The sequence below is a fragment of the Trachymyrmex cornetzi genome, unplaced genomic scaffold (genome assembly GCF_001594075.2).
Source record: "Trachymyrmex cornetzi isolate Tcor2-1 unplaced genomic scaffold, Tcor1.1 scaffold226, whole genome shotgun sequence".
Classification (NCBI taxonomy): domain Eukaryota; kingdom Metazoa; phylum Arthropoda; class Insecta; order Hymenoptera; family Formicidae; genus Trachymyrmex; species Trachymyrmex cornetzi.
Window position 1 is genome coordinate 145,759 of NW_017296912.1, and position 16,586 is coordinate 162,344.

The 16,586-nt window shown below is 39.8% G+C and overlaps 1 protein-coding gene across 2 annotated transcripts in view; it reads right to left on the minus strand.

Annotated features, from left to right (window-relative positions):
• ena (ENAH actin regulator enabled) overlaps positions 1-15,310 on the minus strand; it is an 18,050-nt gene extending 2,740 nt beyond the window's left edge. The window contains exons 1-6 of one of the 2 annotated variants that reach the window (XM_018506565.1): positions 15,094-15,310; positions 5,143-5,464; positions 4,588-4,772; positions 3,987-4,166; positions 2,074-2,135; positions 396-1,528 (exon numbers count right to left, since the gene is read on the minus strand). In XM_018506565.1, the coding sequence (XP_018362067.1) occupies positions 396-1,528; positions 2,074-2,135; positions 3,987-4,166; positions 4,588-4,772; positions 5,143-5,464; positions 15,094-15,098 (1,887 nt within the window). In that variant the 5' untranslated portion in view covers positions 15,099-15,310. The remainder of the gene's footprint in view (positions 1-395; positions 1,529-2,073; positions 2,136-3,986; positions 4,167-4,587; positions 4,773-5,142; positions 5,465-15,093) is intronic. The other variant, XM_018506566.1, reaches the window with a different exon arrangement.
• Positions 15,311-16,586: the final 1,276 nt, after the last annotated feature.

Sequence of the window (16,586 nt, forward strand, 5' to 3'; positions counted from 1 at the left end):
ATTATAGCGTTTTGGAAAGCTCTCGACATCAGCTATTAGATTCTTGAATCAAAAATATGGGTTTCTATTTGAAAATTGAAAGTAAACCTTCAAACAACCTTGAAAATGAAGGTCAAGGTCATTGTCAAGGTCATAGTTCAATCAGCCCTTTCATATCCAACAATTTTTGTTTCAAACATTTTTTTATTTAATCGCGATGTTTCGAATTATTTGGCTGTCTAAGTTAAAATGGGTCACCCTGTGTGTGTGTGTGTATGTACACACACACGCGCGCGCGCGCGCGCGCGCGTACATACGTACATACATACATACATACATATTGTTTCCTCAAACAAGTGACAATTCTATCGAATTAAATTATTAAAAGATTAAAATTAAAAAGAAAAGAAAATTACCTGTTTCTTTTTAAGACGTGCTTGAAGAGCAGCTGCTAATGAGTTGGTATCAGGTGGAGGATCATTCGAGGAACTAATAGATGAACCAGCAACAGCAGTAGAATTGTTAGCGTTAGGTACAGGCGGCGGTGGCGGTGGAGGCGGTGCAGCGGGACCAACCAGTGATACCATTGGAGGCGGCGGAGGACCACTAGCGATAGGAGCATAAGCGTTAGCGCTGACTGTGTGATGTCCACCGGTTGTGTATTGATTCACCGAATTTGATGGTGTCCCATACGGATTTGTGGTACCACTCGTTGTGGCAGCTGCTTGTACCTGACCGGTACCGCCATATTGTGCTTGTGCCTGGGATACGTACTGCGATTGACCAGGCTGCGCGATCGCGTATTGACTCACCGGACCAGGTGGCGGACCGACAGCATACTGATTTATCGAGCTATTACTTCCATACTGATTACCGCTGCTACCGTATTGCGTAGCCTGACTACCAACTGATTGGTTATATTGGCCTGTATTAACTTGTCCGCCAGTAGTGTAATTACTCGTCTGATTATTAGTACCATAAAAGTTGTTTTGACTGCCAGATGGTGGAAATTGATTCGGGCTCTGGCCCACAACGGAGGTCGCACCGCTTCCGGTGCCACTGCCACTATTAGAAATAGTGGCACTCGCGTACTGATTGCTTGCAGACGCAGCACTATATTGGTTTGCCTGATTAGAAACGTAGATGGACTGGCATTGAGACTGTTGACTTGACTGGGATGATGGTGATTGTGCATACTGATTCATCATCATCGGTGGTGCCGGTGCCGCGGACGAACTAAAATTCATCATCGTCGGTGGGCACGGTGGGGCAGGAGGTGCAATCGGTGGTTGGGGCGGTGGTACCGGGGGACCGACTCCCGGTCCAGCCGACATTTGCGGAGCCGGTGGAATCGTACCGCTGCCACCTTGTAGAGTTGGTAGTTGCTGTGGAGGCGGTTGTGGCGCCGGCGGTGCTGATGAAGTTCGATGATGACCAGATTGTTGTTGTTGTTGTTGTTGTTGTTGTTGTTGTTGTTGCTGCTGCTGCTGTTGCTGTTGCTGTGTAGCAGGCGGGCAGCTCGGTGATATAGGATTGGGACTTCCAGTTGCTATAAAGAAATTTGATTTCTGAATCGTACACACACATATATATATATATATATACTCTATCATCAAGAGATACGGTAGTGTCTCGGCGCTAAGCCAAGCGCAGCGACACTACCGTGTTTCTTTATGCGAGACCGCGAGTTCCAGGGGATCGAGATATATATATATATATATATACAGCAACTGGATATAATATATTATATACATATATACATATATAATATATGTATACAATTTTGACACTTCCTTTAGAATTGTATTCCTATAATTTAAATCAGGGTTGGTAAAGACTAATGTTTTTTTTTTAAGAATAAAACATATTATGTTTCTTCTTGAATATGTTTTTAATGCTTCAAATATGCTTTGAACAGTACTATAAAAAAAACATTTAAAACGTTTTTTTTTACCAACCCTGATTTAAATGCATATATGCAATTTTTTTACATGTAGCTACATGTACGCTTGTTATAAAATTACATTTAGATATAATATTCTTATTATACATAATGTATAAGATTAATTATACTAAAAAATGTGAATATAATACCTTGACTTTGCTGAGACATTCTGCGTTCCTGAATTATTGCCACGTCTTCTCTAGTCATGGTTCTGCGCAGATTGAATTTGGAATTAGTTACAAAATGATTTTTTATCAAAGCACAATGCATTGTTAATATGTATAAAGCGTAGAGTAGGGCCAGCCAACTAATGTAATAGACGTAATAGATTACTTATATATCTCATCTATACATAGATCGTTACTAAAAATCCATTTTATCCGACTTGAGAAATATTTCCCAATACTGACATAAAGAGAAAAAATTATATGTATAAACGCATGGGATAAATTTAAATGTGTCGCACACTAACATGCTAAATAATTTAGAAAAAACAAAACGTGCAGTACAGGCAATAGGAGTCAATGCTGGTTATCAATTAGCGCAATTCTTCTTAATACTAAAAATATAAACTTTAACTTTCCACTCATGGTTTGAGTCTTCATCAGCAATCTTTCTCCCTAGCGCAACGGTTGGAGTATTGCATAATAAAATAAAAAATAATATCTCCAACGTTTTTTCTCTCAAAATTGAACCGTTAACTGTTGTGAGGTAAGTCACATACTCACAAAGTTAGAAAGCTGAGTAGTAATAAGAACTTAAGCTAAAATTATATAAATGATTAGATTATCGTATGTATATAATTTAAAAATTAATAATCACCTCACCTCACACAGTCGACGCTTCTACACTGAACAATAAATCTCTTTTATGCAACATTTTGCAACTCGTTAATATGTTAAAAATTATCGTCAAATTTTAAAATAATAACTGCAAGAACAATATGTATCTTGTCATTTCGACAGTTGGTTAAATGATGATTGCTAAATAAGTAACATAGCGGTCAATTTGAAGACAAACAAACTAAAGTTTATGACATGTATTATATTATGAACAAACCTTAAAGTTTATTTAAAATCTCAATGTATGCATGATTTAACCCAACGGTATCATGTTATTGCCTGCACTGTGTATGTTTTATATTTTTTCTAAATTGTTTTAATTTAAAGAGTCTATAAAAACTTATTAGTTTTTTGTTAATTTGTAATTTCTCAATGCTAAATAATACTATGCTACAAAGATTATTTCCTATTTCGCTATAAATATATTTTAACGATAGGAAAATACTCCTACCCTACATCACAGTCTATTGTTAAGACGTGTATTGATATTAATTTATACAAATCACATAAAAAACTAAAGAAGATGTTAATCTTCTTTATATTTTCATTATACAGTGCAAGGTACTTTCCATACAGAGTAAGCTAATGTAGACGTATACATATAAGTATAACAAATTATGTTTATTTCTGATAAGTTTGTATACTAGATCTATTCGACAACCGCGTTTTGATCAATTGAATTTATGAAATATATCTTGAATTTTGTAAAAAGTATGCATAAAAAATTAGAAAAAAAAATCAAACTCGGTCATGCAATGTATTCGAGTTATTTTGAGAGGCCCAATAGACGGAGCGAATTCTCCCGCTTAGAATTGCTCTCTGCAATTTTATTTTTGACATTTTGTAAATTTCTTTCCACCGATTCTCGTTTTCATAGTAACTAAAGTTTCGCATGTAGATTCAGTATACAACACAGAGGAAGGTAAAAGATGCAAGGAGGAAAGAAGTAGAATGATTATAATTCTAACGTGGTTAATGCCCGACGTATTTACTACAAAGAATAAGGAGATCCTAGATAGCCTTTAACCCATATTAACCTATATGTAGCTAGTCTCATATGGTACAACAATATTAAATCAATAATTTCTTGGTATATTTTAGAAAAAATTCTCTCTCTTTTCTGCGTTAATTAATAACGTATAATATTACGTAAAAGGTATTTTGATGGTAGTTAATTAAGAAATTCAGATTATTACGGGTTAAAAGGACGGGAAGATCACCTCGTGTATCCATCGCCCGATGAGCCACGCGCACAGCCCATTTGAATAACGGTGCCAACAACACCACTAACGTTCACGTGGTGTTCGGGAGTTGTGGTGGCGGAACCCACGGGCAGGGCCGTCTGGCCTCCTGTAGGCAGATGGCTCAGGGACAAGGAAATCCGCGCGTTACGACCTTGACTATAACCAGTCAGGACAGATGTGTGACTCGTTTTAGATGAACGATAGGGAAATTGAAATAGGTCTATGTCCATAAAGTAAATTGTCACCCTACAAGCTTTTCGCGCTTCTACATATATGTATACGATATACATATGTCGTCCTGTATAACAACCACATGATGTATATCAAAAGCTGCCTCATGTAATGATGTCTCCACACTGATTCGTTGTATTTATTGTAAAGAAATTTACATTTTACAAATAAAAAGAAAGAACGACATCACCTGAGTTTCGTTCGAAAACATGACAGGGATTGACTGAATGTTGTGTGCACTGTCTTATATTTCGCGACAGAAAGTAATTACAGTAATGAGATAATAGATTACATTGTAAATTGTTTGAAATGTAAAAGAAACAAGAAGAAAACAAAAGAGACATACCTGTATCCCATATCTTCCTCATATTGAACGGTTGCTTGGCTCTGCTGCTGTTGTTGTTGTTGTTGCTGCTGCTGCTGCTGCTGTTGCTGCTGCTGCTGCTGCTGTTGATAGGCGGTTTGCTGTTGAGTAGTCGTGTTGGTTGTCGGAGCAAGACTCCTTGATATGTTGCTACCATTACTCAGCACCTACGCAACATCGCAACAAGACGTAATGTGTAATTAAAAGTTAAAATTAACGATAATATATCCAATTATAACAACGCCTAACAAATTGTAATTGCCGTAACTGAAATCGATGTTCCACGATAGCAAACGTTTTTTACCCCTACGTCTCTTTTTTTTCTTTCTGGTTAATAGCACCCAAGTTGAATGTTTGTCGGAACGAATGTTTGTCAGAAAATTTGGCCGCTCCTAATCAAAAATTGCCGTAATAGGTGTTAACGATATTAAAACTATAGATCCAGAAGACTAGAATAGAATAGATAGTGAAATCCGGGATGGTAAGTCAGAGTTAATTCTAATAAAACTATAAGATAAAAGAAATATAATAAATTACATCGAGTGCCTGGAGCATCGCCCGAGCGAAGGCATCGGCGTCATCTTTACTGGAAAAATTGAGCCCATAGACTTGCTTGTTATCTCGCCACTGGTGAAACGTGACCGTGGCTTGATTGTACTTGAGTCCCTTTAGGATCGCACAGTTGATGACAATTTCGTGGTCCTGCAACTTCCTGCCGACCACACGAAACGTATTGTTCACTTGATGGTGATAGAGCTGGACCTTGGACAGACCGGACGAGCTGCCACTCGGTATCCATTTCTTGTTCACGTCGTCGTACACCATCACCGACGCGCGGGCGGATGATATGCTCACTTCACTGTAAACGACAAAATATCGCTTTTTGTAAATTGGCTATATGAGATTCCGTGGTTGTTAATGTGTAAACGATATAGGTATATTTATAGGGCGCCTATATTACTTGGTTGATAAGTACATCCCAATTATTTACAAATATATCTCATCGCCTTATAAATCTATTATTTATGCACCAACAACCGCAGAGGCTCATACAAGCAATTTATTTATATTTGATTTATTCGTGGAATTAAAAAAATTCCATGGAGCCACGAAACTAGTTTTACTTTGATCGATTTTTTGCCCTTTTAATCAATTCTTTTGATTTTTTTTATTCTTTATTTGCAATTATTCTCTCAAGTTCTTTTGTTCTCGTCATAACGTTGTCTCGAGGAGGAGAGAGAACGAGAATCGTTTTATCCAATAGAAAAGTGCCAAGTTGTCAATGATGCAATTTTTTTAATTAATTTCATTATTTATCTATATAAGAGTAAAAAATTGAAGATTGGAATGTAAGGAAAGTAGGTATATTTGCATAAATTAAAGCAGTTGTTATCTAAAGAGCTAAGGAAATAAATAAATGTTGCACCGAACTGAATCGTGGGTGGTACATGTGGTGCACATATCTCTGACGCCGTTATTTTTTTTTCTTCTACTCTTATATACGAGAAAGTCGCATAATCCGAATGGCAAAACGAACAACAAATCGACGAAATATAGATTATACACAATCTTCTCCGATTAATTTACCATTTACGACTTTATTACATTTCTAATAATCGCTTCATAACCATTCCACCGAACAACGCATAGCTGCGGATACATCAGATTAGAAGCAGACTGAATATATGTATGTACACACACACACACACACACACACACACACACACATAAGCGTATAAAACAAATATTTAAAAAGAATGCTTTCCATTTAGTGACATCGTTCCATCTTTCTTGACATTGAATAAGTAATAAAGACAGAATGATAGTTGTGTCGACTTGTGTCATCAACATGTGGAAACTTTGGCACCCCCAACATTGTCCAGGTATGGAAACTTTGGATTGTCGATTAATCGTTTATGAAGAAACAAATGAGAAACTTGAACAACTTTATGAATATTGCGATAATGTGAGGCAAGAAGGCGAAGAACCGTGAAGGAGAGAAAAAATTGACGCGCGCATTGTGTACCACGAACGATTATCCTGTTGCCAAGAAGAGCGTTGCTGGCGGTATAGATAGCTCGAACGTTGTTGTACATTCACCCTCGCAGATCGCTGCTGCGACGCGGGATCCTCTCGCGTCGTTACGGAAGGGCGCATCCTTGCGAACGTGTCTCGATTCTGTGCCCGATTCTCGCGCGCGGATGAGTAAGTCTCGTAGGACCATCTCGTCCTGCCAATCTTGGAGAAGGAATTTTCGCGGGAGTCCCACATCCCTGGATCACTTGGCGAAGAGGCGAAGAGCTTCTTCTCGCTGAGTGATCATTTTTATAGCACCGAAATTTTCTCTCTCGCCATAATTAGGAGCCACGTAAAATAATGATAAAATAACGCATGGCGTTATTACAACCAACTGGAAACGGAGTAAGAGTTTAAGTTTAAGTTTATGCGCACAGTTTACGCGCGATGTAATAAAATGTCTACGACATTCAATCCTAATTCGCGCGATCTGCGGCGCGGAAGACTCGCTTGCTTGGTGGCTGTCGCTTTCACTGAAGAGAGCATGAGAGAGAGAGAGAGAGAGGGGCAGAGTTTTCAGTACTCCCTCCGTTGGCAAAACGGGAACAGGACGAGGTAGGACGTGGCGAGATACCGCCACTCACTTCCTCGACTATCCTGCTACTTGCTACTGCTGTGTATATATATATATACGATACACGGCCAAGCAAAGTAGATAACACGCGACACGCGCGACAACGTGTCCGGTGTCCGTTGCGTTGCGATTCGCGTTTCGAGGCCGTTTACCAGCCGTTTACGTGTTACACGACCACGTTGCACGACGCATATACGATGCATGTAGATAACACAAGCGAAGAAGACAAGAAATATATCTATCATTCTCATACGGATCGATATTTTCGCGAATCGCTCGGATGAATCGATCGGATTGTGGAATAGTCGCACGTCATGGAAGTAAAAATGTATATGAAAGATCTTTAAAATTCGAAATTTTCTCTGTTAATAACTTAGAATCGCATTGCACGCATACGTAAAAATCGTAAATTTTTGATCAATGAATATCGAGGAGCGTTCGGCATAAGTTTTGTCAATCAGCTGGGTCAGAGACCGGCCTTGGCACACACGACAATTACCGGTCTATAACACGCGGTCATAAAGCACGCGTCCGATGCTGTGCTACGCGTCATTACAGCGAATCGAATACAAATCGGTAAAATCAGATATTATTAATTGTATATAAATAGACATTACTATAAGTATACTAACAGATTATTATTCCCAAATCCCTCCATTTCAGCGAAAAAATTTTACGAAGCAATTACCACTTTGTCTGGAGTAAGTTTCATTTTTAGGTATAAGTAATCCTTGGATTGGGGTTCACTATTTTTGTTCTATTTATATCATCTAATTTTTTTGTACATCTTCTTTGAGCTTTTCGAGAGATTCAAAGTGATTCAAAGTGATGGTTTACAAACGATGCCTTTCTTCCGGAATCTTCGCGGATTCGTCACGTTCCCGATCGTGCGCGCGCAGATTCATCATCCTCTACGCGGATGTCGAAACTTTTGGAGCATAAAGCGTGAACGGCATTGTATATCAATAGTCGGAAGTAAGTCTCTGTCGGCCGATATAGTAACCATCAGACTGAGAGCACCATATATTACGTAAAAGTGGAACAAATGCCTTAGCTGCTTTTCGCATATTGTAAAACAACCGTAAATCTCAATAAGCCTATACTGCAGTCTATAGCAAACGAAGCTTGTTGTATACGCGAAAATGCGCTTTATTTTCGGTATATAATGCTCAGGGAAGCGTTAACCTTTCACCAAACGCCGAATGAAATAATCGTTACTGTTCCGTGTAGGTATGAATGTATCTCGTTGAGTTGACCCCCAGAAAGTATCGCGATTGGATTCTCAGCGAACGATCAAATCGCGAAGAACACGAAATGCATCGTTGAGTATTGTTCGCGACTTCAACTGTCATGTTCAACCATAAGAGAAAGATAAGAACGTAGATTTTTTTTTCTCTAGAATTATTAAAACTTTTTCAGCCTGATTTTTAAAATATCTTCAATCTTGTTCAAATTTTAGCAAATTTATATAAGAAAGCAAATCTTATTTTTATTATTCGCATTTTAAATTTAAACCGAGAGAAATGTTATGAAAGTTCAATGGCAATTTATATTACGTATAATACGTCGTCGCGGTTTTTGTCGCTTTTTTATTATCTCGTTGCATTGTATCGTACTTATTGTAATATAAGGAGAACAAAAGTACTCTGCGCGCGAGAGAGAGAGAGAGAGAGAGAGAGAGAGAGAGAGAGAGAGAGAGAGAGAGAGAGAGAGAGAGAGAGAGAGAGAGAGAGAGAGAGAGAGAGAGAGAGAGAGAGAGAGAGAGAGAGAGAGAGAGAGAGAGAGAGAGAGAGAGAGAGAGAGAGAGAGAGAGAGCAGTGGCGATTGAAGTGACGGTACACATACGACATTGGATATCGAATTTATTTTCTACGTCGCAAAAGCGAGCACGCATGTTTCGCTTTCATACTCATTGCTGGTTAGTTTATACGAGTCTCACCGCGCGGACAATGACGAATCCAATCGTGACGACTCTATTAATTCTCGGCTCGACGGACTTCCGCGACCGATTCGAATCTCTCTTATCGAAAGAAAACGTTTAAACTCGTCGAGCACTGACGCATTTTCAGCGACACTTGGTTTATCAAACCGATCCTAGCGACATGTCAGACTCGATAACGGGGAAATTGATACAGGCTTTCATCAATATGTCTCTATAAATTATTTTATACGCTTATTTTAAATCCTGCAGGTAAAAAAAGTTGATAGAGAACGATAGGATTTCTATTAATTTGTATCGTTTTCTGTAAGTTTATATCATTTTCTATCGTCGACCTCGCGAGCATTACGATTGATTAAATATGAATCCTATCATATTTTATCGGGTTCTATAAAATTTGTACAAGGTTCCTATAAGATCTAATTTAAATCGATGAATTCACACACACACACACCAACCAAATTCCATATTCAAAACGATAGGATTTTTCTATCATTCTCTATCATTCTCAACTTTTTTTTATCCCAGGGAATTCTAATATCGTTTGCTAATATCGTAAAATATTGTAGATAATCATTTAATCGTAAAATATTATTTATTGCAAAATAAGCCATTAAAATTTTACCTCTGCCAAATATTTCTAAAATGTCTGGCATTCTACATTGTAAGACACATTTATTATATTATACACGGTGAGAGTTTTTTGTTTATATAATCGTTCTGTTAATGAATAATTTTTCACCTTTTCACTACCGTGTGTTTCACAAGGTTTCCGTAAAAAATGTAAAAGTGAAAACGAAATAAAGTTTGTACAAAATTGTTCTTTATTATTCGAAGAGTAGATTCTTTTTTTTTTTAATACGTCATAACAAAGTTTACGCAAAAATATAAAAATTGTTACTGTTTAAAATTCGATATAGGTACCGATGCATTGACAGAAACTGGGTTAAAGTAGCTTATAATTTAATTTTTTGGAATAAGACGGTAATTTTAACGCGCCCAAAGAAGCGTATATGGCTTCACCTTAATGAAACGAATACGATCATCGAAAGTAGCATATGGCAGGTAGGTATAATCATGCGTCAACATTAATTGGATAGGTAAGTCAAGCCTCGACACTCGAGTAGTCTCCTCCTCCTCCTCTCGTACATATACATATAACACGAGCCCTAACTCCAGGATCCTAATGTCTGAGCCGTCTCATGTAATCCGGAATGCAATTTCTTTCGATTTCAACAACGAAACAAATACTTAATACTATACACAGAGCTTTGTCCAACAGATTTTAAGTCTTACAAAATTTTTAACAATTCGACGTATCGATGACGCAGATGATTTTGAGGTCAAAATTGCGATGCACGTTGTTAAGTAAAGATAATTTCATCTCAAATTTCCCGAGAATGTTAGATGAATGAAGATATAAAAGGATGGAACGACGAGTGGAAGTATCCACGTGATACGAAAGATGAATCCCCCAAGGGAGAGCCTATAAGCCGTGTAAAGCTTTGGTGGAAACAAACATTTCGAAAAAGTATATTGATACTTTTATTAGTTACACATTCAAAGAATAAAATCGAAATTGAATCAAACGAGTTACAATCGTTTGCACAATGACATGTAACATCATACGCGTAAAGAACGTACGTAAAGAAGCACAAGAATCTCTCTCTCTCTCTCTCTCTCTCTCTGCAAGCAAGAGTGCGTAAAAAAGTGGCCATGAACAAATCTTTCCCAGTCGGCGCAAGGTGTAACACAATGGACGCGACAATGGAAATTTAACAAAGGAACGTGCAACCTTCGAGTCATACATACACATGTATTTACACGTTAGAGAGATATGTACCAAGTCACCATCATGTTGCATACACATCCTATAAATAAATGCAACTAAAAAATCCATATGGGGGAGTGAATAAAACTTGAAATGAGATTATTCTCAACGTTTCGGTTTTGTCTTTATTAATTCATTGTGCGTTGAAATTGATTATTCTTGTTTAGCTTTCAAATGATATCTTGTATCAGTACATAATATCGTAACTTTTGCAATACACGCGAATAGGTCAAAGCTCCCTTCAAATCCAAGCTGGTTAAGCGAGGGTAAAAGTGGGTTACTCGAGCAATCTGCATCGCAGCATTAAAATTAATTAAGCTTGGTTATTGAAGGTGAAATTGAAAGCCATTACGCGGCTTTACCCACGGTTTAGCAAATGACAGTGGGATACTATACGACGGTTTGTTCTCTCCTCAGTAGGAGAGATAGAGTGGTCGGTCGCGTGTACATAGGTATATACATAGTATATACATATGTAGGTATTATGTGTATTGCGCATCAACACATGTTGAAAACGCTCCGAATCATCGTACTCGCTAATGCACAAAACGTAACATTTCCGGCAGGTATATGTAGGGTGTTCTATCGCCAAACGATCATATCTGGTGATAATGAGTCACAACCATCTGGGATCGAGCTCGTCTTAACGTTCAAATTTCATGAAAAGTCATCGTGGTAATTTTATATGATTAAACGTTTTGATAATGCTAAAGTTATACCAACTGGTTACGCATGGAACCAATCGGAAAAATGAAGCTAACATTGATGAGAATAAAATAATATTGATTATACGAAATTGTGTTGACTTTGACGTTTAGAATGTCGATGCTATTTGAATTCAAGTAAATCATTTCACGAAAAAAAAAAAGAAGATATTTTATTCGTGCAAAAAATATCATGTTACTTTTGTACAATTCGGAAAACGTTGACCCAGTTGCAAAATCGTTGTAAAGAGAACCTTCGTGCACTCGCACCTCCAAAGACACGATGTGAATGTAGGAACACAACTTGTTACTCGAGCAAACGTCCGCATGGATCCTCCAGGTGTGGTCATTAAATCTGCTCGACGACGGAAAAATCGCTTGAAATTATCATGAAAGATGCCCATGCATCTATATATGTATACGTGTATCGATCGCAGGAAAATCGAAACGCGAACGAACGAAGATGAGGTCGAGAAGGAGGCTCGGCTTATACCTCCTTCTTTAACCGCCTCTGCGAAAGCAAGATAGAATGACGTGGAATTGAGCGGAAGTCGCTCGCGGCCTTCGCCGCGCTGACTTTTCGTCTCGCACGCTCGATACTCGGTGACCAAAGAGAAACCCCGAGATTGTAATCTCGATGAGTTTACGAAACACCTAAAAGAGTAATACATATGTATTTACTTGGAAACATGACATTGGAGATGCGACAATTGGAGTAGGATATGTACCCATTGTTACTACTAATTAACTTTAATCTCAGTTCACATACACTAACTCATTCTTCATCTCTCTTTCTAGCTTTAAAAATTAAAAAAAGATAAAGAGTAACTTGAATCGAGATTAAAATTAATCTACATTGATGGAAACACAAGCATTAATCTTTTATACTAAAAATTGAATAAGATGTGAAAAAAAGTTTAAAAAATTCGATAAACTGATCCACTTTCTTAGAAAAAATAAAAAAATAAAAATTTTCTTTTTTTTTTTTAATGAAAGAAATTGACACAATATTTCATGTATCGGAAGAAAAGAAATATCGGGATGAAGTCATATATCGTGTGTTTGCCGAAAAGCGTTCGATATTCGTATACGTATACCTTCCCTGTCACTATACGGAGCACGTTGCAAAAAGTAGAATTCAGAATTAGAATTTCATCCATGCAAATTTTTACAGGTATTGTTGTTAACATTGTTTAACGAGTACATTGTACATCTACCTTTGTACATTTGTACATTTGCCTAAATAAACGATTAAAAAAAAATCTTGTTTTCTCAGATATACAGGATAGATATATCTTTTATATATTTGTATACTATACAATTATGTAATATTATTGTATAATTATATATTATTGGACAAATTTTCTAATCGCATCTCTTGGCATTATTTTTCGAAAACAAGATGCAAGAATTGTTTGCCGAGTTCAGATGGCATGTAACGCTGGCTGAGCACGCCGCGGTGTAATTAATGAATTCACGCTAGTCACGGCACAATAGGCAAGGTTGCAAAATCTACGCTATGTCAATTCGTTCGTTATTAAATATTAGATAATATCAACCGTTTGTTAATCGAAGCATTAAATGTTGGACGCAATCCAATTTATCTATCGCGTTACGATATACGTATATGTAAATATTTATTTGAAATCGACTGTTTGAAACTGTTCTAATCCACAACTGCACGTGTGCAAAACTAATTAAAATCTAAGGCAATAATTTCGACTGCTTTCTTATTAACATATTAACTTTTAACAAGCGATTCGCACTCGTGTGGACGAGTTAAAAGTAAATAGTAATATTATTTATACATTGAATCGCGTTTATAAAAGTATATAAATAACACATATATTCGCTTTGACACATTTGAGATTTTTCCACGGAAATCCAAATCGCTTCAGTAATACGCATACGAGTCATCGCGATATCTTCAACCTTAGCATTTTTTGAAGCGTCAAACGACTGCTTCGCGACAGGCGACAGCCAACAGCCGACAGCAGTATATACACATCGACGCAATCTGATATACTTATATGAGCAAGCGAAATTACAAACAAATGAGAAGTACATACTCGGAAGATGGAGAATCGGATAAACCTTATTGTGTTAGATGACGAAATTTTTTTACAAGCACTCCGATATTACATTAGTTTGGAACGCTTTCCATTTGGCGTTGACAAGTCGACGCGTTCTGTTACTCATTGTGAATGCCAAGAAAGACATAATGTTGTGACATAGTCTGTCGACTAATTGCGTGTTACCAAATGGAGGAAAACACTCGAAATTATTCTATACCCGATAGACTTGTAAAAAAAATGTTTTCATCTAGGAATAAGATTTATCTCTGACGACTCTAACAATTTGTAGAAAAGAAACAAATTGACACAGTAGGATGATCGACAAGTTTGAAACGAACATAGTGACGAGTAGATTCTTCGAAACATGAAACCGTTTATCGTCGCAGTACTCGAAAAAGTGAGCGATATTCATGGAAATGGGAAGAAACGTTGGGCAAGAAATTTAGATGACTCGAGTGCAGCCTGCAGGTGCCTCGAAAGACGCTCGGCAGATGCACGTAAGATGGTAAGACGCGTCGGACTGTCGTATGCAAGCATACGTGCACGCAAGGGAACTGGGAAGGTAGAGGTAAAAAGGGAGACGATGGATGCCGAGGGAGCTCGAGCTTGTCGCTGTTTTTCAAAGGCAGGACTCGCGACTCTACGAAGCGCTCTGCGCTCGTGAAAGCAAATGCAAGTGTGCGCGCGAGAGCGTGCGTGCGTGCGACTCGCCCCATCGTTGCCATCGTTGGACGCTGTCAAAAATCGTTACGGTCCGTGCCCTTCGTCATCGTTCGTCATAGCCTCCGTCCAAGACGGGCTATTCCCTTCCAATTTCCAAAGTCCGAGTAAGGATTTAAAAAACGATCGCGAATTAAAGGAACGGTCCGCGCCCGCCCTTCGAAGGCTCCGAATCCTCCGACGCGTGATCGATATCCTCTTTGTCCGAACGTGGACGATCGCACGTTTGCGAATTAAACAGCCGTGCGAGCGAAAAAGACATTGACGTAGACTCGTCGGAGGCTCGAAGCATTCGAAATAAGGATTGGCCGATATTGACCGTCATTGGCGCGGCGCGGCGCGGCGTTCTTACAATTGGCGTCTAGCTCAGGAGGCGCGACCGAATCACACAATCTTGAACAAAATCTCGCAAAAAGAGAAAAGTACAGCCCAAGGAAGAGTAGTGCTCCGTAATGCTCCGATCGCTCGGCCCATCACGTTCTCTCTCTCTCTCTCTCTCTCTCTCTCTCTCTCTCTCTCTCTCTCTCTCTCCTCGCGCGATCGCGTTCATGTATATATGCATTACTCACTTCATGTTTGCTTGGCCGGTGAGCGTATGCTATGCCTTCATGCAAGCCGTATTCCTGCTTCTACACAATATGTCACCGAGCCCATGAAAACACGCGAGATTCGGACAAGATTTGCGGTAGTTCGACATATAAATAACGAGAATAAGTCTTAACGCGCGGCACTAACACCACCGTGACACCCTGCCGCTGCACATCTGGCCGGCCATATTGCCGTCATTGCCGACGACGACGGACGACGACGACTCCGCCGAATTCCGACTCCCTACCACCCACCTACACACACACACACACACGCACACGCACACGCACACGCTGTGACTGTGACGGCTGCGAGTGCCATGGAGTATGTACCAACAGTGCCAACTGCTAGCAGCGCCAGGGCGACAGTGGCGCCAGTGGCGACGGTGGCGACTGCGTGCTGTGACGCGCAGTGACCTGTGACGCGCACAGCGACCGATCAAGTTACGCAATTTGCAGAGAAATTCCAACATACGTCAGCAGAGGACGCGCGACGGAGATCCATTTAAATCTCCGCTCCAAGAATATCCCTTTAAATCTTAAATCGCTTCTTTTCTTGTCGACCTCTTTGGCTGTCAGTAACCGAAAACGTAGTTGACGATACGTATATATCTATAGATTTAACGAAACGGAATGAAGCCATGTCAGTCATAGAATATATAGATAACGACGCGAGAACGTTCCCGCGCCTGTTACCGACCAGTTACGCAATTCTCGAGATATTGCGCGATATCATCGACGTCGCGAGCAGTGAGCACGAAGGCGGTGCGACGCGGTTCGCCGCCTCGTCGCCTGGCGGTGACGGCGTCGCGTGGCCGAGTGGCCGAGCCATCAGCCAAAGCAAGCATCGTAGCTAGTAATGCCAGTATCAACTATCGCGTAGTGTCTAGTGTCGCGACGTGAAGCGATGCGCGAATCTTGACGCGTGTCTCTTGATAAGCGAGCCTCGCGCAATCGAGTTTCAGCGGAGGATCTATCTAGCGTGAAAGTATCGGGAGATCTGCGATCGCATCGCGGCAAGATCGGGCAGCGCGTAGTCGAGGCGAGTATCGTCGTGATACGGCTGATACGGCGGCTTTCCTCCCTCGACTCTGACTGACGAGATCGGCGGCAGGCTAGGACCGTAGGACGTCGGCGAGAAACATTCGGCCATTTTGTGATCGCGCGCTGTCGGCGACGTAAACATCGGACTTTCCAATTGTATTAGAAGCGACCTCGCCGACACGGCTCGCACCGGACTCGCTCGCATCGTCGACATCCTTCCCGCATTACGGGCAATTCCAGTCGATCGCCGTGGCACGATACCGTCCCGTGTCTCGCTAACACGGTGACGTTTCGCGCCAAATCCCGAGTGGTGTGGTGAGAGAGTGGTGAGACTGCTGAGACGCACACCTGGCGCACACAGTCGTGCTAAGCGCTACAAGCAGCTATAAGCAGCTACAAGAAACAGCTGTCGTCGCGTCGCGTCGCGTCGC